A 27,044-nucleotide genomic window follows, 5' to 3' on the forward strand; every position below is an offset into this window, starting at 1 on the left:
TTCCTTTCTTTCTTTCTTTCTTTCTTTCTTTCTTTCTTTCTTTCTTTCTTTCTTTCTTTCTTTCTCTCTCTCTTTCTTTCTTTCTTTCTTCCCTCTCTTCTTTCTTTCTTTCTTTCTTTCTTTCTTTCTTTCTTTCTTTCTTTCTTTCTTTCTTTCTTTCTTTCTTTCTTTCTTTCTTTCTTTCTTTCTTTCTTTCTTTCTCAAGAGGGGGTGGGCTTTGACTTTGGGAAAATGGTAAACCGAGAGTCTAGCTGAATGATGCAATGATTGATTTCTTGCAAAAATGAGCCATACGCCCCCCCCCCCCAAAAAATTACAGCGTTAGAAATTTCTGCCCCTTGATTTCATTTTCAGTCTGGCTGAGCAATTGATACACGAAATCCTTGCATGTCAATTTAATAAGCACTAATAAAGAGTTACATTTCAGGATGACTACATTATTTGCAGGCACATCACAGGACAGGATAATAATAATAATAATAATAATAATAATAATAATAATAATAATAATAATAATAATAATAATAATAATAATAATAATATAATGGTGATGATGATGATGATGTTGGAAGGGACCTTGGAGGTCATCTAGTCCAACCCCCTGCTCAGGCAAGTAATGGTCAAGTACAATTGGCACCAGAATTTCCACTGGTAAAGCAAGGCAGCTGTTAGGTGAGAAAATGGCTGATTTTGCGATATTTTCTTTGTTGTCATAGTGCTGAAGCTAACTGCTGCTGATCTTATGTGCATCATGGGGTCATTAAGCTTCACCCATTGCTTGTCAGAAAGTGGGAAGGTTGCAAATGGCGATCACGTGTTGTAAATACTGGTTGCCACGAACCTGAATTTTGATTTGGTGACCGTGGGGGTGGGGTGGGGGTGGGGAATGCTGTGAGAGTTGTAATTGCAAGGACCAGGTGATATAGGGTATAGGGTTTCCTGCCTGAGCAGAGGGTTGGACTAGATGACCTCTAAGGTCCCTTCCAACATTATTACTACTGTTGTTGCCGCTGCTACTATTATCGTTTTTATTTGGTTTTCCGGGCACAATTGCAGTCATAAGTTGAGGACTAACTTGCAATTGGCTTTCAAGCAGGCAGCAAGAAAGTCTATAGGAAGTGTCGCAATAGCTTCTCACAACGGCGCATTGGTGGTTCAGTGGTAGAATTCTCGCCTGCCACGCGGGAGGCCCGGGTTCGATTCCCGGCCAATGCAACATAATTTTTTTTTTGCATTTTGATTCGTCGGCTACTCAGTTTGTCCCCGCAGGGTTGAAGGAGCGGCAACGTCGGACTACAACTCCCATCGTGTCAGCCGGAGCGGCCGGTGCCCCTGACGGGAGATGCGTGGCAGGAAAGCCTTCCCAGGCTCCGCTCCAAGCAGGGAGGCATAAAAAGGGAAGGAAAGCCGGCTTCAATTCCGCGACTGCGCACGCGCCCCGGCGCTTCCGGTGTGGGCGCGGCCGCGCATGCTCCGTCCCCTCCTCGGCGGAGGCAGCCCGGAACCGCCATGGAAGCGGGGAAAATGGCGTCGCCCAAGAGCGCCCCGAAGGACGCCCAGGTGGGGCCGGGGAGAAGCCGGGGAGAAGCCGGGGAGGGCGGAGAAGCAGCGCCGCCCCTCTCCGCCTCTGCCTCCTCGGCGCTGGCGATGGGCTTTGTAGTCCGCTCAGGGGTGGGTGGGGCGCGGGGGTCTCTCTGCTGCGTCTCCCCCTGGTTGGGAAGGCGGCCTCGGCGGTGGGAAAAGGAGTGAGGAAGTCCAGTTCGTTTCCTGATTTACTCTGCCTCCTTCCTCTCTCCCTTCCTTCCTTCACATTCCTTCCTTCTTTGCTTCCTTCCTTCCTTCACATTCCTTCCTTCCTCTTTGCTTGCTTGCTTTCTTCCTTCTTCTTCCTTCCTTCCTTCCTTCCTTCCTTCCTTCCTTCCTTCCTTCCTTCTCCTTCCTTCTTTGCTTCCTTCCTTCCTTCACATTCCTTCCTTCCTTCCTCTTTGCTTGCTTGCTTTCTTCCTTCCTTCTCCTTCCTTCCTTCCTTCTTTGCTTCCTTCACATTCCTTCCTTCCTTCCTCTTAGCTTGCTTCCTTCCTTCCTTCTCCTTCCTTCTTCTTTGCTTCCTTCCTTCTCCTTCCTCCGTCCCTCCCTTTACCTCCCTCCCTCCCTCCCTCCCTTCCTTCCTCCCTCCCTCCCTCCCTCCCTCCCTCCCTTCCTTCCTTCCCATTCCTTCCTTCCTTTCATCCTTTACATTCCTTCTCTCTCTCCCTCCCATCCATCTCCCTTATTTTCTTCTACCTCCTTCTTTCTTCCCTTACTTTCATTCCTCCCTCCCTTCTATTGTCCTTCCTTCCTCCCTGCCGTGTTTTCTTTCCTTCCTTCCTCCCTCCCTCCTTTCCTCCTATTGCTCTTCCTTCTTTCCTTCCACATCCTTCCGTCTTCCCTCCCTCCAATGTGGCTGCTGGGTTGTCCTCTCCTCCCTCTTCCTAAGGGGCTGCTGCTCACCCCTTTGCACCCTCTGACTGCAACCCGAGGGAGGCAGGTTTCAGCTGCACAGGATGGTTGCCAGTCCGAGGATGGGCTGTAAAGAAACACCTTTTAAGCTTTCCAGCCCTCGGAGGCCTGATTCAGACCAGGTGCCCCTTGGAAGATCTGCCCTCTCCCTTTTCCTGACCGATTGTCCAAGGTGGCTCAAGCAGAGCCGGCTTCTTTCAAGCACTCCAGCCACGAGCAACGGACCAAAACTGGACAAATGGAAAAGGAGGGTCAGAGATCTAAAGTATTCGGCGGCAGGAAGAAGAAAGGAGTAGAGAAGAAAATCGAGAGAGAAGCTTTCGAACTTGGTTTAGTCTTCAGAAGGGACGCGGTGTGGCTCAGTGGGTTAAGACGCTGAGCTTGTCGATCAGAAGGTCGGCAGTTTGGCGGGTCGAATCCCGAGTGCCGCGTAGCAGAGTGAGCGCCTGTTACTCGTCCCAGCTTCTGCCAACCTAGCAGTTCGAAAGCACGTAAAAATGCAAGTAGAAAAACAGGGACCACTCCGGTGGGAAGGTAACAGCGTTCCGTGCGCCTTTGGCGTCTAGTCATGCCGGCCACATGACCACGGAGACGTCCTCGGACAAGCGCTGGCTCTTCGGCTTTGAAACAGAGATGAGCGCCGGAGTTGGAAACGACTAGCACGCATGTGTGGGGGAACCTTTACCTTTTCAGAGGCCAAGAAACGTTAGGAAAAGGAACTGGTCAAAAGTCTGTTTGCATCGCCATTGTTGCTGTGCAGTGCCTGACTACTTCGTTCTGTTGCGCAGGTGATGGCCCAGATCCTAAAAGATACGGGAATTTCCGAGTATGAACCACGGGTTATAAATCAGATGTTGGAATTCGCATACAGTAAGTGACCCCGGGGTCGCCTCTGCGTGTTCGTACACCGCCCTGGTTGGTCGCTCTTTCCCGTGGAGGCAGAACCCACAATAACGGATTCCCTTTCAAAAACATTGGAGCTAACAGATTCCCTTTCAAAAACATTGGAGCTAACAGATTCCCTTTCAAAAACATTGGAGCTAACAGATTCCCTTTCAAAAACATTGGAGCTAACAGATTCCCTTTCAAAAACATTGGAGCTAACAGATTCCCTTTCAAAAACATTGGAGCTAACAGATTCCCTTTCAAAAACATTGGAGCTAACAGATTCCCTTTCAAAAACATTGGAGCTAACAGATTCCCTTTCAAAAACATTGGAGCTAACAGATTCCCTTTCAAAAACATTGGAGCTAACAGATTCCCTTTCAAAAACATTGGAGCTAACAGATTCCCTTTCAAAAACATTGGAGCTAACAGATTCCCTTTCAAAAACATTGGAGCTAACAGATTCCCTTTCAAAAACATTGGAGCTAACAGATTCCCTTTCAAAAACATTGGAGCTAACAGATTCCCTTTCAAAAACATTGGAGCTAACAGATTCCCTTTCAAAAACATTGGAGCTAACAGATTCCCTTTCAAAAACATTGGAGCTAACAGATTCCCTTTCAAAAACATTGGAGCTAACAGATTCCCTTTCAAAAACATTGGAGCTAACAGATTCCCTTTCAAAAACATTGGAGCGGAGTCTGTCTCCTTGAGCAGCTTGAGCTTAGATGCCCTAAATAATCCCAAATAAACCAGGGCGCCCGGACTTTCTACCACAAAATAAAAAGAGCCGGTAGGAGTGCCGGGGAGACCAACATTTCAATGCTATTATAGCCTAATTTCTTTCTAGAGAAGAGGCCTCTGCGAACACCTTTCCTTGTGGGACACGATGAGTTTTCCAGAAGGGGCCTGATCTGTTTCTCAGTGCCGTTGTAACATTGAACAGTCATTAAATGAGTGGCTGCCGAGGACTGTATCCTCCTTGTGTTCCTTTGCCATTGTTTATTTTATTCTGTTATTTTACTTCCATTCCGTTTACACTGCTTTTGTTCATTTTTTTCCTTTTCTTCCTTCCTTCCTTCCTTCCTTCCTTCCTTCCTTCCTTCCTTCCTTCCTTCCTTCCTTCCTCTTTCTTTCTTTCTTTCTTTCTTTCTTTCTTTCTTTCTTTCTTTCCTTCCCTTTCTTTCTTTCTTTCCCTTTCTTTCTTTCTTTCTTTCTTTCTTTCTTTCTTTCCCTCCTTTCCTCCCTCTTTCTTTCTTTCTTTCTTTCTTTCTTTCTTTCTTTCTTTTTCTTTCTTTCCCTCCTTCCCTCCCTCTTTCTTTCTTTCTTTCTTTCTTTCTTTCTTTCTTTCTTTCTTTCTTTCCCTCCCTCCCTCCCTCTTTCTTTCATTCTTTCTTTCCCTCCTTCCCTCCCTCCCTCTTTCTTTCTTTCCCTCCCTCCCTTTCTCTTTCTTTCTTTCTTTCTTTCTTTCTTTCTTTCTTTCTTTCTCTCTTTCTTTCTTTTTCTTTCTTTCTTTCTTTCTTTCTTTCTTTCTTTCTTTCTTTCTTTCTTTCTTTCTTTCTTTCTTTCTTTCTTTCTTCCTTTCATTCCTAGAGCAGCCCTACAGCGCTATTTACCAAGATGGCAAATACATTTTAACCAAACAAATGCCACTGAAATTATAGTGACTCGATTTATGGGAATCCTTAACTGTTTGTGATAGTGGCGAATCTCTGCCGTCTCCCTTTTTCATCTGCTTTTTTTTTTTGTTTCCCGGAAAAAGGATACGTGACGACGATCCTGGAAGACGCGAAAATTTATTCCAGCCATGCCAAAAAGTCAAGCGTCGATGCGGATGACGTGAGGTTGGCCATCCAGTGCCGGACAGACCAGTCGTTCACTTCTCCACCGCCCAGAGACGTATGCTTTTCAAACCTTTTTCGTTCCACTCTTGCCTCAGGCTGGGGACATGGAATTACTGTTTTGGGGAAGGCGTGTCTATGCAGATTCTCAGTCATCCAGGTCATAGATATTATTATTATTATTATTATTATTATTAATTTTATTTGTATATGGCATATACATGTATATGTTATGGCAAAGGTGCCTTTTTTCACGAGGCAACTGGAATTTCTCGTTTTTCTTTGAAGACGTTTTGCTTCTCACCCAAGAAACTTCTTCAACTCTGACTGGATGGTGGGGAACGGAAAGATTTATACTCCTTGCAGACAGCTGGTCATTTGCCTTCTTTTGGAGAGCCGTTGAGGCCACTTGGAGGTTTATCTGTGACCTCAGGATCACCTGAGTGGTGCAAACGGGTGTGGAGCCTTCTTCGAACTGCTGAAAGGACCCTGTTGTAGACTGGAGATGGATGGTGCCGTGTCCTTCCCCCTCTGTTGATGGAGGGCTGTTCAGTTTTGACCTAGACGGCCTCTTTGACCCCTCTTTCAAAGCAGCGGTCCTCTCTGTCAGCAAAGTCCACATTTTGGACAGAAGAGGACAACACAGCCCATTCAGTAGTTCCAAGAAGGCTCCACACCTGTTTGTACCACTCAGGTGACCCTGAGGACAGGAAAAAAAAACTCCAAGTGGCCTCAACAGTCCTCTAAAAGAATGAAAATGACCAGCTGTCTGCAAGGAGTATAAATCCTTCCATTCCCCACCATCCAAGTCAGAACCTGAGGAAGCTTCTGGGATGAGAAGCGAAACCTCTTCAGAGAAAAACAACGAAAGTCCAGTTGCCTCCTAAAAAAAAAAAGCATCTTTGGGATTTTGGGAAGGAGTGAACTGCAAGCAGAGCTTCCGAGAAAGCCTCAGAAGGACCTTGGCCCCATGAACCCGGCACCCTACAGGCAGTCCTCAGTTTATGACCAGAATAGAGCCTGCCCCATGCAGTCATAAGTCGGGATTGTCATAAAGTGGACCACCAACCTGATCTTTAGGATGCTTTTTTTTTTTGCGGCGGTCTTTAAGCGAATTGATAGTTGTTAAGCAACGCCCTTGTTTGCTGGAATTGGGTATATGTAGTTTAATGAAGAGAAGGGCAGTGGCGTAGCGTGGGTTGTCAGCACCCGGGGCAAGCACCCGGCCGCTGCACTGTCCCTCCCCCAGATAGTCCCTCGCTCTCTCCGCACTGCACCACACGCCTGGCACCCCCCCCCCCCAGTGGGCGGCGACCCGGCGGCTCGGCTCGGATTCGCACAGCCAGCACTGCAGTGAGAGTGAGTGAGCCAGGCACGGGCAAAGAGCTGCGAGTGCGCCCCCCAGATGTTGCGCCCGGTGTGGCCGGCCCCCCCTGCACCCCCCACGCTACGCCACTGGAGAAGGGTGAGGGGTGACATGATAGCAGCCTTCCAACATCCCAGGGGCTGCCCCAAAGAAGAGGGAGTCAAGCTGTTCTCCAAAGCGCCTGAAGGCAGGACAAGAAGCAACGGATGGAAACTAATCAAAGAGAGAAGCAACCTAGAACTAAGGAGAAACTTCCTGACAGTGAGAACAATTAACCGGTGGAACTGCTTGCCACCAGAAAGCTGTGAATACTCCAACACTGGAGGCTTTTAAGAAGAGACTGGACAGCCATTCGCCTGAAATGGTATAGGGTTTCCTGCCTGAACAGGGGGTTGGACTAGATGACCTCCAAGGTCCCTTCCAACTTTATATTATTATTATTATTATTATAAAACATATAGGGAATGGTTGGTGGAATTGGGTAGGTCCAGTTTAATGAAGAGAAGGACAAGAGGGGACATGATAGCAGCCTTCCAATATCTCAGGGGTTGCCCCAAAGAAGAGGGAGTCAAGCTATCCTCCAGAGTACCTGAAGGCAGGAGAAGAAGCAACGGATGGAAACTCATCAAGGAGAGAAGCAACTTATTGATCATTTTCTGACAGTGACGACAATCAATCAATGGAAGGGCTTGCCTGCAGAAGCTGTGGTTGCTCCAAAGCTGGAGGCCTTTAAGAAGAGACTGGACAGCCATTTGTCTGAAATGCTCTAGGGTTTCCTGCCTGAGCAGGGGGTTGGACTAGAGGACCTCCCAGGTTCCTTTCAACCTTATTGTTCTCTGTCTCTGTGTCCCACAGTTTTTGCTGGACATTGCAAGGCAGAAAAACCAAACCCCGTTGCCTTTGATTAAACCCTACTCGGGACCAAGATTGCCTCCAGACCGATACTGCCTGACAGCTCCAAATTATAGGCTGAAGTCTCTGCAGAAAAAGGTAAGGGCATTTACTAAAATGGACCCTTTTTGTGTGGCTGGCAGAAATCCAGATTTACCTCATGAACGGTGTTTTCCTTCCGTGGGGTGGAAAATGTCCTTAAAAAGCTAGCGTTTAGAATCATGGCCCGTCCCCCTGTTTACAGCTTCTTGGTTTAATCATTTAGGCCAGCATTCTGGCTGGGGAATTCTGGGAGTTGAAGTCCGCGCATCTTAAAAAGTGGCCGCGCTTGAAAAAGAAAACGACGACACAGAATTAAAGCAACTTCCCAGAGAAGCTTTTTACACAATTCGTATTCCTGAGAGGGAATTTTTCCAGCCTGACGGGCTCCACGTCGGATGGACTTCAATTCCCATCATCCTCCAGACTGGGAAAATGGACATGAGTCTGGCGGGGCCCTGCTTAAGGAAAGCTGCGTTAGCTTTTTCTTCAGATCCTGACCCGAAGTCCCTTGCGCTCGGAAGGGATGTGTGAATGTCGAGCGGGGAGATCTTAATCACTGTTGGGATTAATCATTAATTTAAGTGGTGAATGCTCCAACACTGGAGGTTTTTAAGAAGAGGCTGGACAGCCATTTGTCTGAAATGGTATACGGTTTCCTGCCTGATCAGGGGGTTGGTCTAGATGACCCCCAAGGTCCCTTCCAAGTCTGTTCTTTTTTTCTGTCCCTCCCTCCCTCCCTTCTCCAACACTGGAAGTTTTTAAGAGCCTGGACAGCCATTTGTCTGAAATGGTCTAGGCGGGTTTTTTGTCTGAGCAGGGGGTTGGATTAGATGACTTCCAAGGTCCCTTCCAACTTTATTATTGTTGTTGTTTTGTTTTGTTATTCTAATAATTCTCATTCTAATTCTAACAACAACAACAATAATATAACCTGCCAGTTTGCCTTTTGTGCTCTATATTCTTCATCCCGGATTCGCAGGGTGAACCCATAGAAAATAGGGGTGCAGAATGAGGCCTCTGGCCAGGAGGACAGGCTAGCCCGGCCTTATCCTGCACAGCCTCTCTCTGCTTTTCCTTCTTTTGTGGTTGAAGCTTCTCAAAATATACCGTTTCCCCAAAAGTAAGGCCTACACCAACAACAAGCCCTAGCTTGATTTTTTGGGGGGTGGGACTAATATAAGCCCTACCCCAAAAAATAAGCCCTAGTTTTGGGGTGAGGTGCACACCCAAAATTCAAGCTAGGGTGGGAGCAGGGGTGTGGAGATGCGGCCAGACCTCTCCTCGCTGGCCCACTTCTGAGGCCTCTTCTGCAGCCAGGCCTGCATTTCTCAGTCACGGGGCTTTCTGGAAGGCCTCTGTAGTCAAAAACCGAGCTATGGGTTCAATCCCTAGCTCAGTACTCGGCTGCTTAGGGCCTTCTGGAAAGGCCTGACTGCAAGACGCAGACCTGAATACAGCTGCAGAACTTTGGTTCCAGAAAAAGTGGACCAGTTGGGTGGAGCTGTCACTGCCGGAGGTGAGCTAAGGCCTACCCTGAAAATAGGACCTGTTGCCTCTTTTGGAGGCAAAAAAAAAGAAGACCCGGTCTTATTTTCGGGGAAACATGGTAGGTAGTCCTTGACTTACGACCGCAGTTGAGCACAATTGAGGAAGAAACACCAAAACAGGGGAAACAAAGTGGTCAGCCCATCCTCAGCTTTCCATCCTCCTGCAAAAACAAGCCTCAATATTTATGCCTTGTCTTCCTTTTAAATAAGCTGGTCCTCGTCTTACGACCACAATGGAGCCCAACTTTTTTTGTCGCCAAGCGAGATGTTCAGTGAATTTTGCCCCATTTTGCGACCTTCCCCGCCACCTCCCTTGTTAAGCGAATCCCTGAAGTTGTGAGGTTAAAGGGGGATTGATCACGTCACACACACAAACACACACACAAACACACACACATCGGGATGCTGCGATTGTCATAACTACGAGTCATTTTGCCCAAGAGTCTGAATTTTCATAAATGTGAAAAACAATCCTAGGTCTCTTTTTTCCTGGGCTATTGCAATGTCAAAGGGTCATTAAATGAACTGTTGTAATTCAATATTTTGCAATTTCGACCGATTCTTGGTTCTGATTTTTCCCCTCAGGTCTCGTCGTCTGCTGGGAGGATCACCGTGCCCCGGCTGAGTGTTGGCGCCGTCAGCAGCCGACCTAGCACACCCACCTTAGGTAAGTCGCCCCTCCATTTTTTTGAGGGGGGGAGAAGGGGGGGGCGTCTGCTCCTGGCTTTCCGGGTGTTCTTTTTCTCCACTCCCTTTCCCTTCCTCAGAGCCCATCTTTTTATATGTGGCTATTCCATGGTGCTTCAGCAGGTGGCAGCAACACCTTGCCAAGCTTGGCTGATCTAGCTGGCTTGGATCTTTTAATCCCGGGATGGGAGACCACCAGGAGTTTTACAAAACAAATATACACACAGACAAAAAAAACAACAACAACCCACTTTGGAAGAAGGAAGAGCAGAAAACTGTTGTGGTGTCTTGCTTGCCTCTTGTGCCTCTCGAGCGTCCAGCTTCCACCTGTTCTTCTCTTCGTCTGGTTTACTCTCCTGCTCGAGCGGGGGGTTGGACTAGAAGACCTCCAAGGTCCCTTCCAGCTCTATTCTGATTGATTGATTGGTATGGTATGGTATGGTATAGGCCAGGGGTAGGTGGCTCAGTGGGTTAGGACGCTGAGCTTGTCGATCAGAAGGTCGGCAGTTTGGCGGGTCGAATCCCGAGTGCCGCGTAACAGAGTGAGCGCCTGTTACTCATCCCAGCTTCTGCCAACCTAGCAGTTCGAAAGCACGTAAAAATGCAAGTAGAAAAATAGGGACCACTCCGGTGGGAAGGTAACAGCGTTCCGTGCGCCTTTGACGTCTAGTCATGCCAGCCACATGACCACGGAGACGTCCTCGGACAAGCGCTGGCTCTTCGGCTTTGAAACGGAGATGAGCACCGGCCCCTAGAGTCGGAAACGACTAGCACGCGTGTGCGGGGGAACCTTTACCTTTACCTAGGCAACCTCGGCTCTTTTATGACTCATGGACCTCAACTCCCAGAATTCCTGAGTCAGCATAGCTGACTCAGGAATTCTGGGAGTTGAAGTCCATGAGTCATAAAAGAGCCGAGGTTGCCTACCCCTGGTATAGGCCCATTTCAGACAAATGGCTATCCAGTCTCTTCTTAAAAACTTCCAGCGTTGGAGCAATTCAGCGCTTCTGGAGGCAGGTTGAAATTGAAATTGAAATTGAAAAAAAAAGTAAATCAACCTAATAAAGAATATATACAATTAACCCACCGAAGTTTACTAAATAGATAAAACCGGCAGGTGAGCTAGCAAGCTGATTGGGTTGGTGGGGAGGGGCTTGGCTGGCTGGATTTTTCTCAGCCTTATGGAGCCTGGAGTCCTGCGTTTGCCAGCGGTGGGGTGGGTGGGTGGGTGTCTTCTTGGCTCTCCTTTGCTGCCCTTCCGGTCTGACCTGCCCCCCCCTCTTATGGTTCTTTTTTTCCCCATTTGCAGGACCCTCTTCGGCACAGGCGGTGTCCGTTTCGGCCAAGGTCGGGGCTCCCGTCTCGCTAACCGGACAGAGGTTTACCGTCCAGATCCCCACCTCTCAAACATCTGTAAAATCAGGTGAGGGGGTTTTGAGTGTTATTTTGAGGAGGGGGGGGCTGGGGAGAAGAAGGGAGAAGGTGGTGGGGTGGACAACCCCCCCCCCCCGTGACCCTGTCCTGAGCTTGAAATGGTTCTCTCACTTCTGCCTTCCTTTGGTTCTCCTCGAGAGAAAACATAGGAAACTCCTTAAGGGTATTTTTTATTTTATTTTATTATTTTATATTATTTTGTTTTATTTATTTTATTTTTATTTTATTTTATTTTATTTTATATTATTTTGTTTTATTTTATTTTATGATTTATTTTTATTTTATTATTTTATTTTATTTCAATTTTTTTCTTCCCTTCCCTTCCCTTCCCTTCCTTTTTTTCTTTTCTTTTCTTCTCTTCCTTTTCACGTATTTTATTAGTTTTTCTATCCTTACAATTCATTTGTGCTTATTGAACAACGTGTTGTTATTATTATTATTTTTTGCTTAGTCCTAGGGCGTTTCCATTTTCCTATGGAGTCCTTTAATAGTAATTTTGATCCGAATCAACCTGGAGCCCATTATAAGAGGGGCTGGAGATTTTGTTTGTTTGCATTACTTTATCCGGGAAAGAAGGTGGGTGGAGACATTCTGGGAGAAGCACAGGAACCTCGTAATCCTGGATCTACGAAAGAAATAAAGAGGTTCACATCACCTCTCCCCAGACCGAACCAAAACATAAAAGCTGTCTTTTAAATCCAGGCTCTCATCCCGTCAGGTCAGATCAACTTTGACAGCTTGAAGAGGGCTGGACTTCAACGCCCAGAATTCCCCAGCTATCACAGCTGTCCAGCCTTCTTCAAGCCGTCAAGGTTGAGAAAAGCAGTTTTCGTATCTTGTACAATCCCAGAAAAAGTGGTTTAGCTCTGTCTGCCGTGGTCCACGTGGGGTGTGTTACTTAAAGAGTGTACAGGTGGTCCTCAACACACAACTGCAGCACGGCCTCCCATTAGGGTTACATGTCATCGATCAATCAGAATAGAGTTGGAAGGGAGCGTGGAGGTCTTCTAGTCCTCATGGTTGTAAAATAAATTGGTTGCACACCCAATCCAATATTACCTTTTTTTTTTTGCGGTCGTTCTTAAGTAAACTTGGCGGTTGTAAAGCGGTTGCTGTGGTCATTAAGGGAGCCGGTGGTTTGCTCTGGGCGTGGTTTTGCCGAAAACAGGAAATTGGTGATAGTTTACAGCAAAACCATCGTAAAATGAGGTCATGTGGTCCCCTCGACAGTGCAAATGGCTGTTTAAATGCATCCATTTTGCCAAGGGCCCAAATTTGGAACGAGTGAACGTGGAAAGGGCCCAGCCGTCGAATTCTGGTCATAAGCCACTCGGTGAGCAGAAGTCGAGGATCTGGGTCCTCGTTTTACCGACCTGGGAAGGAAAGGCAGGAAGGAAACGAACGAACGAGAAGGGAGGAAGGAACGGCAGTAGCAATAGACTTATATACCACTTCACAATGCCTTGCAGCCCTAAGTGGTTTACAGAATCAGCCTCTTGCCTCCAACAATCTGGGTCCTCGTTTTACCGACCTGGGAAGGAAGAAAGGAAGGAAGGAAGGAAGGAAGGAAGGAAGGAAGGAAGGAAGGAAGGAAGGAAGGAAGGAAGGTAGCAATAGACTTATATACCACTTCACAATGCCTTGCAGCCCTCTCTAAGTGGTTTACAGAATCAGCCTCTTGCTTCCAACAATCTGGGTCCTCATTTTACGAAGGAAGGAAGGAAGGAAGGAAGGAAGGAAGGAAGGAAGGAAGGAAGGAAGGAAGGAAGGAAGGAAGGGCAGTAGCAATAGACTTATATACCACTTATATACCAGTAGCAATAGACTTATATACCACTTCACAATGCCTTTCAGCCCTCTAAGTGGATTACAGAATCAGCCTCTTGCTTCCAACAATCTGGGTCCTCATTTTACGAAGGAAGGAAGGAAGGAAGGAAGGAAGGAAGGAAGGACAGTAGCAATAGACTTATATACCACTTCACAATGCCTTGCAGCCCTCTAAGTGGTTTACAGAATCAGCCTCTTGCCCCCAACAATCTGGGTCCTCGTTTTACCGACCTGGGAAGGACTGAAGGCCGAGTCAACTATATATATAGAAAACCTCCATCTCGTGTTTTGTGTGCGTGTGCTTGATCCTCCCTTTCCCTCTCTCTCTCTCCCCAGTCGCCCCCACCACCCCCACCGTCCAGAACGTCCTGATCAACCCTTCGCTGATCGGCTCCAAGAACATCCTCATCACCACCAACATGGTCTCCTCCCAGAGCGCCGTGGGCGAGACGCCCAACGTCTTGAAGCGCAAGCACGAGGAAGAGGAGGATTACGACGCCTTATGAGCTCCCGTGGGGGGGACCAGCTTTCGCCCCCACACTCAGCCCCCCCCCCAAAAAAACGCGCTCCTTCCAAAATCTTGTGCCAAACCAGGCCTGGCCAACAGAGATGCACTTTCAACCTGGGACACCCCCCAAATTTAAAAAGGTCCACCTTGGCGTTGTTGGGTCCTTTGGCCGTCCTTTCCCCCAAAAATTACGCTGCAGGGACCCTCAGGTGTTTGCAGGCAGGAGAGGTGTGTGTTGTGGGGTGGGGGCTCTCCAAGGAGGAGGAACTGAAGCCCCCCCCATCCCCCTTGTAAAAAAGACAGTGCTGTGCTGTGGTTTTAGCTAGGAAGATAAAACTGTATTTATCTGTCTTCCATCTTGCTTGGAAAGGGAGGAAATTTGACTACGGAGCTGCTGGGTTCAGGCAAAATCGCGTTTCGTTTTTTTTGTCATTTGAAGTCCCCCCCCCCTCCGTCATGTGGCGGAAAGCCCCCTCCACTATCTCCTGTGTGTTTGTGTGCTCAGTCATCCATCATTTCTGGCTGAGACCAGACTGACGAAGGAGAGGAAGCCGTGTGTCTCCCCCCCCCTCGTTTGGTGCTTTGTTTTCTGAAAAGGACAGAACATTTGGCGTTGCATCCCCCCCCCAAGAGGACAAGGCCTTACTGTTGCTTGCGACGATTGTCAACTTAGGCCTGGCTGCAAAACATGTGCCCCCCCTTTTCTCGTTCTTTTGTAGTTTCACTGCCACGAACAGCACAATTTCTATTTCTTTGAGAGCTCTGTTCTAAATTAAACATTTCCTCTCCCCCCCCCAGGAATAATGCAACGGAGATGTTTGGGTTTTTTCCTCCCCCCCCCAAAGAGCTGGGACTGATTTGGTGTTTGTGTGTGTGTGTGTGGGCTTAAGGCTGGAAGGATTTGCTTCTCTCTGTGTGTGTGTGTGTTGTGCAATCTTGGTTAGACCCTCAGTGGGGCCAGTGCAAAGCCGCCCCCCCCCCCGAAATAATCCACCCACCCAATGGCATTTGGCTGTGCCCTAGAGTGCAGCAGTCTCCAACTTTTCCAGCATGGTGGATCCCCGGAGGAGGTGGCAGGATGGGGATGGTTTTCCACGCGTGCACACCGCTTTCACAAACGCACAAAACTTCCACAGCCTGGCTCTGGGCCAAGATGTCACTTATGCAGGGGTCTTCCAACCTGGCCCTTTGATGACTTGTGGACTTCAACTCCCAGAATTCCCCAGCCAGTAGACTCATTGTGGCCCCGCTTTTTTTTTTTTTTTAAATTCCATTTATATCCCGCCCTTCTCCGAAGACTCAGGGCGGCTTACAAGCTTAGCTTACTCTTATAATCCCTTCCTCTCCAATCTCCCCCGCTTTAAGGGAATAGGAGAAACAAACAGGTATGGCTGGGGGATTCTGGGACACGAAGTCCACAAGTCTTAAGAGTTGCCAAGGTTGAGGACCCCTGCCTTAAGGGACCACCCAAGAGCCCAGCCAGGTCAGTGTGGACACCCCCTTCACACACACACACACTCGATCAATGGGGACCCTGACACAATCGCCGGCCCGGAGAGCAATTAGCGGGGTTCCCCCATTGGGAGAGGCCGTTTTGAGTTTTGATTCCTTGCTTTTGCAGAGCCACTCTGTGTGTGTGTGTGTGTGTGTGTGTGTGTGTCTGTCTTTCTGTCTCGATGCTCTGTCTGCTTCGAGGAAGCCCTCCCCCCTCCAAAAGCCTTAACTTTGCCTGGAGCTGGTGGAAGCCAGTCAAAGAAGCCGCCCCTTCTGGGTTGCAAACCTTTATTTATTAATCTATACACCTGAAAAGGGAATATTTACAGGTTAAAAGAGGGAAGGGGGTGGCCGGGCCGCTCACTTCTCGTTCCTCTCCGCCAGCCCCTCTTTGATCGGGGTGCAGCCGGAGAAGAGCCGACTGGTGTTGCTCAGAAGCCGCTTCCGATGCCTCTTCAGAGGGGGCAGTGGGGCTATGGCGCCCTCCGAGGGTCCCGGGGGCGGGAAGGAGGGCGGGGCGCCGTTCTGGGGGGCTGCCAAAGATTTGGGCTTTAGGGTGTCTTCCTGGACCTGGTGGAAGGGGGGAAGGAAGGGAGGGGGGGAGAGGGAAGTAAAGGGAGAGGAAGGGAGGGAAGGAAGAAAGGAGAGGGAGGGAGGGGGAGGGAGGAGAGGGAAAGGGGGGAAGAAGGGAGGAGGAGAGGGAAGGAGAGTGAAAGGGAAGAAAGGGAGGGAGGGGAAGGAAGGAGAGTGAAAGGGAGGGGGGAAGAAGGGAGGGGGAGAGGAAAGAAGGGAGGAAAGGAGAGTGAAAGGGAGGGAGGGAAGAAAGGGAAGGAAAAGGAGGGAGGGAGGGGAAGAAAGTGAAAGGGAGGGGGAGAGGGAAGGGAAGGAGGGAAGAAAGGAGAGGGAGGGGAAGAGGGAAGAGAAGGAAAGGGCAGGAGGGGGAGAGGGAAGGAGGGAAAGTGAAGGAAAGGGAGGGAGGGAGGGAGGGAGAGAGAAAGGGAGAAAAGGAGGGAGGGAGAAAGAAAAAGACAACGTGAGCTGACGCAAGTCAAGGGGGAATTGCAGATCAACGGATTCACTTAAGGACCGACCGATTCGCTCAACCACTACAGCCACTCGCTTTACCACACTCTGGTGAAAAAAGAAGCTTGTAAAATCGCCCGTGACCCTCTTTAGCGACCGTCTTCCTGGGCAGCTCAAAACCTGCGTCTTAAGTCGAGGACTGGCTGCCCAGCTTACCGGCACCATCGATGCATCCCATTCCGCTCTCACGTCCCCCCCCTCCTTCCTACAGGGAGTCCTCACGGCTTACGACTCCCGTCGAGCCCCAGTTTCCCACCGCTAAGCCAGACGGACGCTAAGGGCCCATTTTTGCCAGCTTCCTTGGGCCAACGCCGTTAAGCGAATCACTCCAGCTGTTTAAGCTAGTCGCAAGGCTGTTAAGCGAGTCCGGATTCCCCCATTGACTTTCGCTTGTGAGAAGGTCGCCAATCGCATAATTCCCCCCCCCCTCCCCTGGCACGCTGCAACCGTCGTAAGTACACGCCAGTTGCCAAGCCTCTGGGTTTTGACCGTGCGACCCCCGGGGACGTTGCGTCGGTTGTTTGAAGTGTAAACGACGGTCCTGAGTCCCTTTTTCCCAATGCCGTTGTAACTTCGGTCACTAAGCGAAACATCGTAAGGCAAGGACTGCCTTTTTTAAAAAAAAAAAAAAGATCCCCAATTGGCTTGCTAAACAACGGCCTCTCTTTGCTTCCCCCCAAGCCACAGCCCCCTCCCCCCTCCCGTGAAAGCTCAGAGCCCCCTCCCCAATTCATTTACCCCACCCCGACAGCCTCTTTGTACCGTTGCTGGTGTGACGGGAGGCGCAAAGAAGGTGTCCCCGCAGGTCACCTGGGTGGGGTCCTCCAGGGCGAAGGTCGTTTCCCGGAGGTCTCCTATCGCCTCGTCGCTCAGCAGCCCCTCCTAAGGGGAGGGAGGAAAAGGCAGGCGGGCGTCAGTCAGGTCAAGCTCACCCTCCACAGAGGGGCAGCCTGGAGACCCAGCCGCTCCGTTTCTCCCGGCTTTGAGCAACTTGCCCAACGCAAACGGGGAGTCACCGGGCACTTTTAAGGCAGTTTCTCCCGGCCAATTGACTTCCAGATGTGTCGGAGAAGCTCCATTGTTCCCAGCTGCTACAGCCTGTGGCCGGAGAATGGGACGTGCGATCCGACACGTCTGGAGGATCAATAGAGGGAAAGATTTGTACCTCAGGGGTGAAGTGTGTGTGTGTGTGTCTGTCTGTCGGTGTGTGTGTGTGTGTGTCTCTGTGCCTGGTGCTCTCCTGACCCAACTAGGGAATGTCATCAGTGGTGGGGGAGGGGGGAGCTTGCAGAATGGAGGGAGGAGAGAAGAGGGAGGAGGAGGACTGTGGGGTCCTTGGTGCTTTCTAAGCTGGGTTATTTTCTTGCAGACGTTTTGTGACCCAACTAGGGAACATCATCAATGCTAGAAGGGGGTGGGTGGGTTTGCAGAATGGAGAGAGGAAGGAGGAGAGGAGGGGGGAAGGAGGAGGAGGAGGAGGAGAAGAAGAAGAGGAAGAGGAGAAGAAGAACAAGAAGAGGAGGAGAGGAGAAGGAGAAGAGGAGAAGGAGAAGAAGAGGAGGAGGAGAAGAAGAGAAGGAGAAGAGGAGAAGGAGAAGAAGAAGAACAAGAAGAGGAGGAGAAGAAGAAGAGAAGGAGAAGAAGAAGAGGAGGAGAAGGAGGAGGAGAAGAAGAGAAGAAGAGAAGGAGAAGAGGAGGAGGAGGAGAAGAAGAAGAGAAGAAGAAGGAGAAGAGGAGAAGAAGAAGAAGAGAAGAAGGAGGAGAAGAACAAGAAGAAGAGAAGAAGAAGAGGAGAAGGAGAAGAAGAGAAGGAGAAGAAGAGGAGGAGGAGGAGGAGAAGAAGGAGAAGAAGAAGAGGAGGAGGAGGAGAAGAAGAAGGAGAAGAAGAAGAGGAGGAGGAGGAGAAGAAGGAGAAGAAGAGGAGGAGGAGAAGAAGAAGGAGAAGAAGAAGAGGAGGAGGACGACTGTTGGGGTCCTTGGTGCTCTCTGAGCTTGCTTGCTCTCTTGCAGACGTTTCGTGACCCAACTAGGTACCATCATCAATGCTAGAAGGGGGTGGGTGGGTTTGCAGAATGGAGAGAGGAAGGAGGAGAGGAGGGGGGAAGAGGAGGAGGAGGAAGAGGAAGAAGAAAACAACAAGAAGAAGAACAAGAAGAAGAGGAGGAGGAGGAGGACAACGACTGTGGGGTCCTTGGTGCTCTCTGAGCTTGACTGGTTTCCTTGCAGACGTTTCGTGACCCAACTAGGGAACGTCATCAGTGCTAGAAGAGGGAGGAGGAGGAGGGTTGTGGGGTCCCTGGTGCTCTCTGAGCTTGGCTTCTTTTCTGGCGGACGTTTCGTGACCCAACTGGGTTACTTCATCCGTGTGCTAGAAGTGAGGTTGGGCCGTGAAACGTCTGCAAGAAAACCAACCAGCTCAGAGAGCACCAGGGACCCCTGGCCGCCGGAGGAGGGCAGACCGAGGAAAGCCAAGCCACGATATCGGCCTGGACCCCCAGCGGCCCTTTATTTAGCCAGGGCCACAAGAGAAGAGCGCGCAAACGCTGCCAGTGCAGGAAGGCTGACTCACACGTACATTTTTTTTCATGCCCCCCCCCCCCTCAAATTCAGGACCCGTTTTCTTCTCGCGTCAGAGAAAAAATTAAAATCCCTTCAGGGAAGCAAGGCTCTGCTTCCTCTCCTTACACCCCCCCCCCAAAACCCCCCACCACCACTTTTTAATCTACCAACCGAATGAACCTGGTTGGATCAGCTGCAAGGCTATGGATTTGGTGGGGATTTATTTTTTTAAAAAATTGCAAACTGGTTACTGAGACCGTGAGCTGGACGGCGCACAAATTTGATAACTAAATAATCAATAACCTTACAACTGGCGGAAAATCAACCCTTTGCCTGTCCTGTAAGGATCACTTCCTGGCATGGACCAATCAACGCAGCTCGTTTTTTTTTTCTTAAAGCCTTTTTTTTCTCCCCATGCATGCAAAATTAATTAACTGATCCATCAATTCTGCTCTTTTGAAATCTCCTTTCAGCAAGTGGATCGCCGGAATTCTTTAAAGTTTTTTTAAGAAGAGACCGGACAGACACTTTTCTGGAATGGCAACTGGAGTCTCTTTGTTTTTCCTTGAAGACGTTTCCCTTCTCATCCAGGAAGCTTCTTCGGTTCTGACAGCTGGAAGAGGAATAGAATAGAATAGCGAAAATATGGAAAGGAATTGAATAGAATAGAGAAAATATGGAAAGGAATAGAATAGAATAGCGAAAATATGGAAAGGAATTGAATAGAATAGAGAAAATATGGAATGGAATAGAATAGAATAGCGAAAATATAAAATAGAATAGAGAAAATATGGAATGGAATGAAATGAAATAGAATAGAATAGAGAAAATATGGAATGGAATAGAATAGAGAAAATATGGAAAGGAATTGAATAGAATAGCGGAAATATGGAATGGAATAGAATAGAATAGCGGAAATATAGAATAGAATAGCGGAAATATGGAATGGAATAGAATAGAATAGCGAAAATATAGAATAGAATAGAGAAAATATGGAATGGAATGGAATAGAATAGAGAAAATATGAAATGGAATGAAATGGAATAGAATAGAATAGAGAAAATATGGAAAGGAATTGAATAGAATAGAGAAAATATGGAATAGAATAGCGGAAATATAGAATAGAATAGCGGAAATATGGAATGGAATAGAATAGAATAGCGAAAATATAGAATAGAATAGAGAAAATATGGAATGGAATGGTCCCTCGGGAGAAGGGCGGTTTATAAAAACAAACAAACAAACAAATAAATAAATAAATAAATAAATAGAATAGAGAAAATATGAAATGGAATGAAATGGAATGGAATAGAATAGAGAAAATATGGAAAGGAATTGAATAGAATAGAGAAAATATGGAATGGAATAGAATAGAATAGCGCAAATATAGAATAGAATAGCGGAAATATGGAATGGAATAGAATAGAATAGCGAAAATATAGAATAGAATAGAGAAAATATGGAATGGAATGGAATGGAATAGAGAAAATATGAAATGGAATGAAATGGAATAGAATAGAATAGAGAAAATATGGAAAGGAATTGAATAGAATAGAGAAAATATGGAATGGAATAGAATAGAATAGCGAAAATATAGAATAGAATAGCGGAAATATGGAATGGAATAGAATAGAATAGCGAAACTATAGAATAGAATAGAATAGAGAAAATATGGAAAGGAATTGAATAGAATAGCGAAAATATGGAATGGAATAGAACAGAATAGAGAAAATATGGAATGGAATGAAATGAAATAGAACAGAATAGGAGAAAATATGGAAAGGAATTGAATAGGATGGGATGGGATGGAATAGAATAGGAATAGAGCTGGAAGGGACCTCGGAGGTCTTCTAGTCCAGCCCCCTGCTCAAAGCAGGAGAACCTATCCTATCTCAGACAAGTGGATGTCCAGTCTCTCCTTAAAAAGCCTCCAGTGATGGAGCGCACAGGATTTCTGGTGGCAAGCTGTTCCACTGGTTAATTGTTCTCACTGTCAGGAAGTTTCTCCTTAATCCCAGGTTGCTTCTCTCTTTGACCAGTTTCCAACCGTCGTTTCTCGTCCTGCCCTCCGGTGCTTCGGAGAATAGCGTGACCCCCCCTCCTCTTCTTTTGGGGCAGCCCCTCAAATACCGGAACGCTGCTACCGTGTCTCCCCTATTTCTTCTTTTCTCTAGACTGGCCAAACCCAAGTCCCGCAGCCGTTCTTCCTATGCTTTGGTCTCCAGGCCTTGGATCACCTTTGTTCCTCTTCTCTGAATTTCCCCCCCCCCCCCCCAAACTCTCAAGAAGGAGAACAAGGCTTCCCCACTGGGTGGCACTCACCAACAACCCATTTTCCCGGTTCCGACATTTTTCTCCCTCACAACGACAGTCCTCCGAGCAGGCCAGTTTGTTTTTCCGGCAACCGCACTGCTTGTTCCCGCAGAAACCTCGGCAGGTGCACTAGAGGAGATTCCCCCCCACCAGGAGAAAAGTCAGGGGGAGAGAGGGCGAGACACACACCCCACCAGGAAAGAGACGGTGAGAAGGAAAGCACCAACGCCAAGACCCAACAGGGAGGGTGAGGTCTGGGACCCAGGCAAGCCGCTTCCCCCCACCCACCCCCCAGGCCAGAAGAAGAGCAGGTGGGCTGAGAAGACAGCGAAGGAGGGGGCAGGTTAGGGTGGTGGCAAAGGAGCTGGCTGGGAAACCAGGAGACGGCGAGTTGTAGTCCCGCCTTAGGCGTGAAAAATTGGCTGGGTGACTTTGGGGCCAATCACCAGGAGACTGTGAGTTCTAGTCCTCCCTTAGGCATGAAAACCTGGCTGGGTGATTTTGGGGCAGCCAATCAGTAGGAGACTGTATGTTCTAGTTCCATCTTGGGCATGAAAAACCAGCTGGGTGACTTTGGGCCAATCACCAGGAGACGGTGAGTTCTAGTCCTGCCTTAGGTATGAAAAACCAGCTGGGTGACTTTGGGCCAATCACCAAGAGACTGTGAGTTCTAGTCCTGCCTTGGGCATGAAAAAGTAGCTGCATGATTTTGGGGCAGCCAATCAGTAGGAGACTATAAGTTCTAGTTCTATCTTGGGCATGAAAGCCAGCTGGGTGACTTTGGGCCAATCACCAGGAGACTGTGAGTTCTAGTCCTGCCTTAGGCATGAAAAAGCAGCTGGGTGATTTTGGGGCAGCCAATCACTAGGAAACCGGAAGTTCTACTTCCATCTTAGGCATGAAAGTCAGCTGGGTGATTTGGGACCAATCACTAGGAGACGGTGAGTTCTAGTCCTACTTCAGACATAAAAGGCGACTAGGTGACGTTAAGCCTGTGCCTCTTTCTCAGCCCAGCACAGTTGTGGAGAAAATGATAGGAGGGAGTATTAGGTGTATTGAGTTATATATAGAAAAAAGGGCAGAATAAAAATCTAAAGAAAAAACAAAGAAACCCAGATCTTAATGTTACATAGGAAGGAAGGAAGGAAGGAAGGAAGGAAGGAAGGAAGGAAGGAAGGAAGGAAGGAAGGAAGGAAGGAAGGAAGGAAGGAAGGAAAGATCCCAGGACCTGGTGCTCACAGAATTCCAGCCTCCGGGAATTCTTGCTAGCAATTGCAGTTTAGCATCTGGCCAATCATCTCGCTCCTGCCTGGCAATATGGAGGCCTTCGGATCCCTCCCGTGAGCGCGCGCACACCATTTGAAATAATTCATTTTATACTCATTTCATACTCCTATGATTCAGATCTGGAACCGAAGGGGCTTAGACCAGGGGTCTTCCAACTTGGCTCTTTGATGACTTGTGGACTTCAACTCCCAGAATTCCTCAGCCAGCGTGAGGGAACTATGAGCTGGCTGAGGAATTCTGGGAGTTGAAGTCCGCAAGTCATCCAAGGGCCAAGTTCGAAGACCCCCCAGCTTAGACCAACCTGGCTGGCCCGCCTTTCAGTAGGGGAAGAAAGGAACTCGACTCAGCGGCTGACAGATAAGCCTCCATATTCAAGAGCAGTCTCCTGGAGAATTGAGGACAGTGACATGAAGGATGATTTCTCCCTGTTACGTACCCCTAAAATGCTTTTTCTCTGGCCTCGAGCAATTTTGGCTGGCACCCACTCGTCCTCTGCTTCTTCTCCCGACTCAGAGGATTCGGAGGAGGGGTCTTCGAAACTCATTTCGGATTTTGGTTTCGCGGTGGTCATCCGGCGAGGCTTCAGCTGAAGGAGGAGGGAAGAAAGTTGCTACACCGAAGGAAGGGCAAAGATTACTTCAGAGGGTTAGTTTAGGCCAGGGGTAGGCAAGCTTGGCCCTTTTATGACTCGTGGACATCAACTCCCAGAATTCCTGAGCCAGCATGAGGGAAACTTTGCCCCCTTCATGACTCGTGGACTTCAACTCCCAGAATTCCTGAGCCAGCATGAGGGAAACTTTGGCCCCTTCGTGACTCGTGGACTTTAACTCCCAGAATTCCTGAGCCAGCATGGGGGAACTATGGCTCCCTTGATGACTTGTGGACTTCAACTCCCAGAATTCCTCAGCCAGCCATGGCTCAGCTTGGAACCCTCTCCTTCTCCTCAGCCTGGCTGGCTCAGGAATTCTGGGAGTTGAAGTCCACGAGTCACAAAAGAGCCGAGGTTGCTTAGCCCTGGTTGAGGCAAACTGTGGGCAGCCTTGAAGCACAGAGCTACAGACTAAGATGGTGTTTCTCAATCACTGCGACTTTAAGAGGGGTGGACTTCAACTCCCAGAATTCCTCAGCCAGCCATCCTAGCTGGGGAATTCTGGAGTTGATGCCCACCTATCTTAAAGCATACTGGCTGGGGAATTCTGGGAATTGAAGTGTATCCATTTTAAAGCAGCTTGGCTAAGGAATTCTGGCAGTGGAAGTCCACCTATCTTAAAAGCATGCTGGCTAGGGAATTCTGGGAGTTGAAGCCCACACATTTTAAAGCATGCGGGATGGGGAATTCTGGGAAAGGTCCACCCATCATAAAATGCTGGCTGGGGAATTCTGGGAGTTGAAGTCCAGCCATCATAAAGCATGCTGGCTGGGGAATTCTGGGACTTCAAGTCCAGCCATCATAAAGCATGCTGGCTGGGGAATTCTGGGAGTTGAAGTCCGCACATTTTAAAGCAGGCTGGCTGGGGAATTCTTGTGAGATGGGTGGCAAATACATTGAATAAATAATAACAACAACAACATGGTCTTAAAAAGACCACCAGAATTTTTAGGCAACATGGTCGCTCCTACGTCCGATCGTTACGCGGCTGCTGTTTTAGCGGTAACCGGGACAGCGGAAATATGATAAACTTCCCTATTTCTAAGCCCTGCGGAACTGGCCAGCCCTCGGAAGACACACACACAAACACACACGCACACGAGAACACCCACCTTGGGAGGGACGTAATCAAAAGGAGATTCCGGACTATCTCTGAGGCCGGGATTCACCTGGTAGATCTTCCGCCCGCTGGCAGCCTGGAGAATGGTCAGCTTCTGCGGGAGGAAAGAGAAAGGCTGGGTGGTTTTTGCCCGGATAAAGACGTGGCTACCTGTCCGTGCAGGTGAGGCCCTTCTTTGGACTCACCTTTTTGAGCGTCTCCAGCTCTGCGCAGAGCTGCTGGTTCTTCTCAAACACCTCTTGCATTTTTCCCAGCTCCTCGTCCTGCCGGCCGCCGAAAGGGGGGAGAAGCACGAGGGACAGAGAGAAAGAAAAGGCCGGCTTATTCGTTTAGCGACCGTTTCGCTTCACAACGGCGGGAGCAACCTCGTGGTCCCCTCCCCCCCCGCCACTGACACTCAAGCCTTTGGGCCACTAGCCCGCAGGGGCGGTCCTCAACTCAGAAGGGTTCGTTTAGCGACCGGTCAAAGTCCCAACAGCGGCGGTGGGGAAAAAGGGACACCTTTTCCCACTTAACGACCGTGTTTTTTTTTTCATCATCGCCCGCGCTCACGTGGTCAAAACTCAAAGAGGCTTGGCAACTGGCACGGACTTAGGACGGTGGCAGTGTCGTTCCCCCCCTCCCCCCAAAAAAAGGATTTCCCCTTTGGACACCTTCCGGCAAGCCAAAGCAAGGCGGGGTGGGGGAGAAGCCGGATTTGCTTAAGAACCGTGTGGCTCGCTTAACGACGGCAGCGATTCCCTTAACAACTGTGGTAAGAAAGGAGGTAAAATGGGGCAAAAAAATCAGGGAATCCGTCTGCCTTAGGAATGGGAATCTGGGGCCCCGTTGTAGCCCTAAGTCCTCTCCATAAACTAAACCAGAGCCCTCCAAGGTTGGTTCTTTCTTCTTTCCCTTCCTTCATCTTCTCCCAATTCATTTCCTTCCTTCCTTCCCTTCCCTTCCCCCCTCTTCCCTTTCTTCCTCTTTCCTTCCTCTTTCTTGTCTTCCTTCCTTCTTCTCCCAATTCATTTCCTTCTTTTTCCTTCCCCCCTCTTCCCTTTCCTTTTTCCTCCCTGCCTCCCTCCCTCTTTCCTTCCTTCTCCCAATTCATTTCCTTCCTTTTTCCTTCCTTCCCTTCCCCTTTCCATTCTTCCTTTTTCCTCCCTGCCTCCCTTTCTCCATCCCTCCCTATTTCCTTCCTTCCTTCTCCCAATTCATTTCCTTCCTTCCTTCCTTCCTTCCCTTCCCCCCTCTTCCCTTTCCTTTTTCCTCCCTGCCTCCCTCCCTATTTCCTTCCTTCCCTCTTTCCTTCTCTTTTCCTTCCTTCCTTCCTTCTCCCAATTCATTTCCTTCCTTCCCTTCCACTCTTTCCATTCTTCCTTTTTCCTCCCTGCCTCCCTTTCTCCATCCCTCCCTATTCCCTTCCTTCCTTCTCCCAATTCATTTCCTTCCTTCCTTCCTTCCCACCCTCTTCCCTTTCCTTTTTCCTCCCTGCCTCCCTCCCTATTTCCTTCCTTCCTTCTCTTTTCCTTCCTTCCTTCCTTCTCCCAATTCATTTCCTTCCTTCCCTTCCACTCTTTCCATTCTTCCTTTTTCCTCCCTGCCTCCCTTTCTCCATGCCTATTTCCTTCCTTCCTTCCTTCCTTCCTTCCTTCCTTCCTTCCTTCCTTCCTTCTCCTTTTTCTTCCCTCCCTCCCACCGACAAGGAATCCTTTACGCCCTGAAACCTCGGCAGCGACCAACCCAGGACTCTCTGGATCTTACCTCTTATCCTGAAACGCTATCAAGCCCCTCCCCCGCCCGATTTAAGGCCATCGCAGCCCCCCCTCCCCCCCGCTCACCTGGAATCTGAGGCGCTCGAGAAGCTGCTGTTCCCGGTCGGAAATGGAGGTTTCCAGCCTTTTCTCAGCTTCTTCCTTTTGCTGGACTTGGCTGAGCAGGTAGAGAATCTGCCCAAGGGAAAGAGGGTGGCAGCGTTTGGCAAGAGAAGGCGAAGCCCAGCAGGAAGTGGAGCTCCCATAATCCACAGCTTCAGTGGGCTTTCTCCCTCGTCTTAAGAGAATTCAAGCCAGCTTCGGAGTCCCCTGCTTGTGGACTTCAACTCCCAGAATTCCTCAGCCAGTGTGAGGGAACTATGACCCTTTTATGACTTGTGGACTTCAACTCCCAGAATTCCTCAGCCAGGCACGGCCGGCTGAGGAATTCTGGGCGTTGAAGTCCTCAAGTCATAAATGGGCCATGTTTGAAGACCCCTGCTTGTGGACTTCAACTCCCAGAATTCCTCAGCCAGTGTGAGGGAACTATGACCCTTTTATGACTTGTGGACTTCAACTCCCAGAATTCCTCAGCCAGGCACGGCCGGCTGAGGAATTCTGGGAGTTGAAGTCCTCGAGTCATAAATGGGCCATGTTTGAAGACCCCTGCTTGTGGACTTCAACTCCCAGAATTCCTCAGCCAGTGTGAGGGAACTATGACCCTTTTATGACTTGTGGACTTCAACTCCCAGAATTCCTCAGCCAGGCACGGCCGGCTGAGGAATTCTGGGCGTTGAAGTCCTCGAGTCATAAATGGGCCATGTTTGAAGACCCCTGCTTGTGGACTTCAACTCCCAGAATTCCTCAGCCAGGCACGCCGGCTGAGGAATTCTGGGCGTTGACGTCCACAAGTCATAAAGGGGTCATAGTTCCCTCACGCTGGCTGAGGATTTCTGGGAGTTGAAGTCCACAAATCATCAAAGAGCCACGTTGGAAGACTGCTGCTCATATTAGTCCTCAACGTACGACCGCAATTGAGCCCCAAAGTTAGGTGTCGCGTTAAAAAGTGAATCCCCCCCCTCTGTTTTATGACTTTTCTGGCCACACATGTAAACTGCCATCGTTAAATGAGTAGCCCCATGGTTAAGTGAACCTGGTTTCAGCCGTCGGCTTTGCTTATCAGAAGGTCGGGGGGGGGGGAAAGGGGGAGGATTGCACGGGGAGGGTACTGCGACTGTCGTAAATAGGGGCCCATTGACAAGTGTCGGAATTTCGA

The 27,044-nt window shown here is 48.9% G+C and overlaps 2 protein-coding genes across 2 annotated transcripts in view; one reads left to right on the forward strand and one right to left on the reverse strand.

The window, feature by feature from the left end:
- The first annotated feature begins 1,472 nt into the window (after positions 1–1,472).
- Positions 1,473–13,565, forward strand: LOC310649395 (transcription initiation factor TFIID subunit 9-like). The gene is made up of 7 exons (XM_083377795.1): positions 1,473–1,560; positions 3,288–3,369; positions 5,147–5,283; positions 7,447–7,581; positions 9,657–9,738; positions 11,068–11,181; positions 13,356–13,565. Exons 1-7 carry the CDS (start codon positions 1,510–1,512, stop codon positions 13,523–13,525), a joined length of 771 nt encoding a protein of 256 aa, XP_083233921.1. The 5' UTR covers positions 1,473–1,509; the 3' UTR covers positions 13,526–13,565.
- A 1,685-nt stretch (positions 13,566–15,250) lies between these two features.
- LOC310649433 (chromosome-associated kinesin KIF4-like) overlaps positions 15,251–27,044 on the reverse strand; it is a 42,555-nt gene continuing 30,761 nt past the window's right edge. The window contains exons 24-30 of the mRNA XM_083377843.1: positions 25,856–25,963; positions 24,218–24,295; positions 24,025–24,126; positions 22,700–22,849; positions 20,986–21,105; positions 16,867–16,986; positions 15,251–15,591 (exon numbers count right to left, since the gene is read on the reverse strand). Of these exons, the coding sequence (XP_083233969.1) occupies positions 15,382–15,591; positions 16,867–16,986; positions 20,986–21,105; positions 22,700–22,849; positions 24,025–24,126; positions 24,218–24,295; positions 25,856–25,963 (888 nt within the window). The 3' untranslated portion in view covers positions 15,251–15,381. The remainder of the gene's footprint in view (positions 15,592–16,866; positions 16,987–20,985; positions 21,106–22,699; positions 22,850–24,024; positions 24,127–24,217; positions 24,296–25,855; positions 25,964–27,044) is intronic.

This window comes from Vipera ursinii, assembly GCF_947247035.1.
Source record: "Vipera ursinii genome assembly, chromosome: Z".
In the NCBI taxonomy this organism is placed as follows: domain Eukaryota; kingdom Metazoa; phylum Chordata; class Lepidosauria; order Squamata; family Viperidae; genus Vipera; species Vipera ursinii.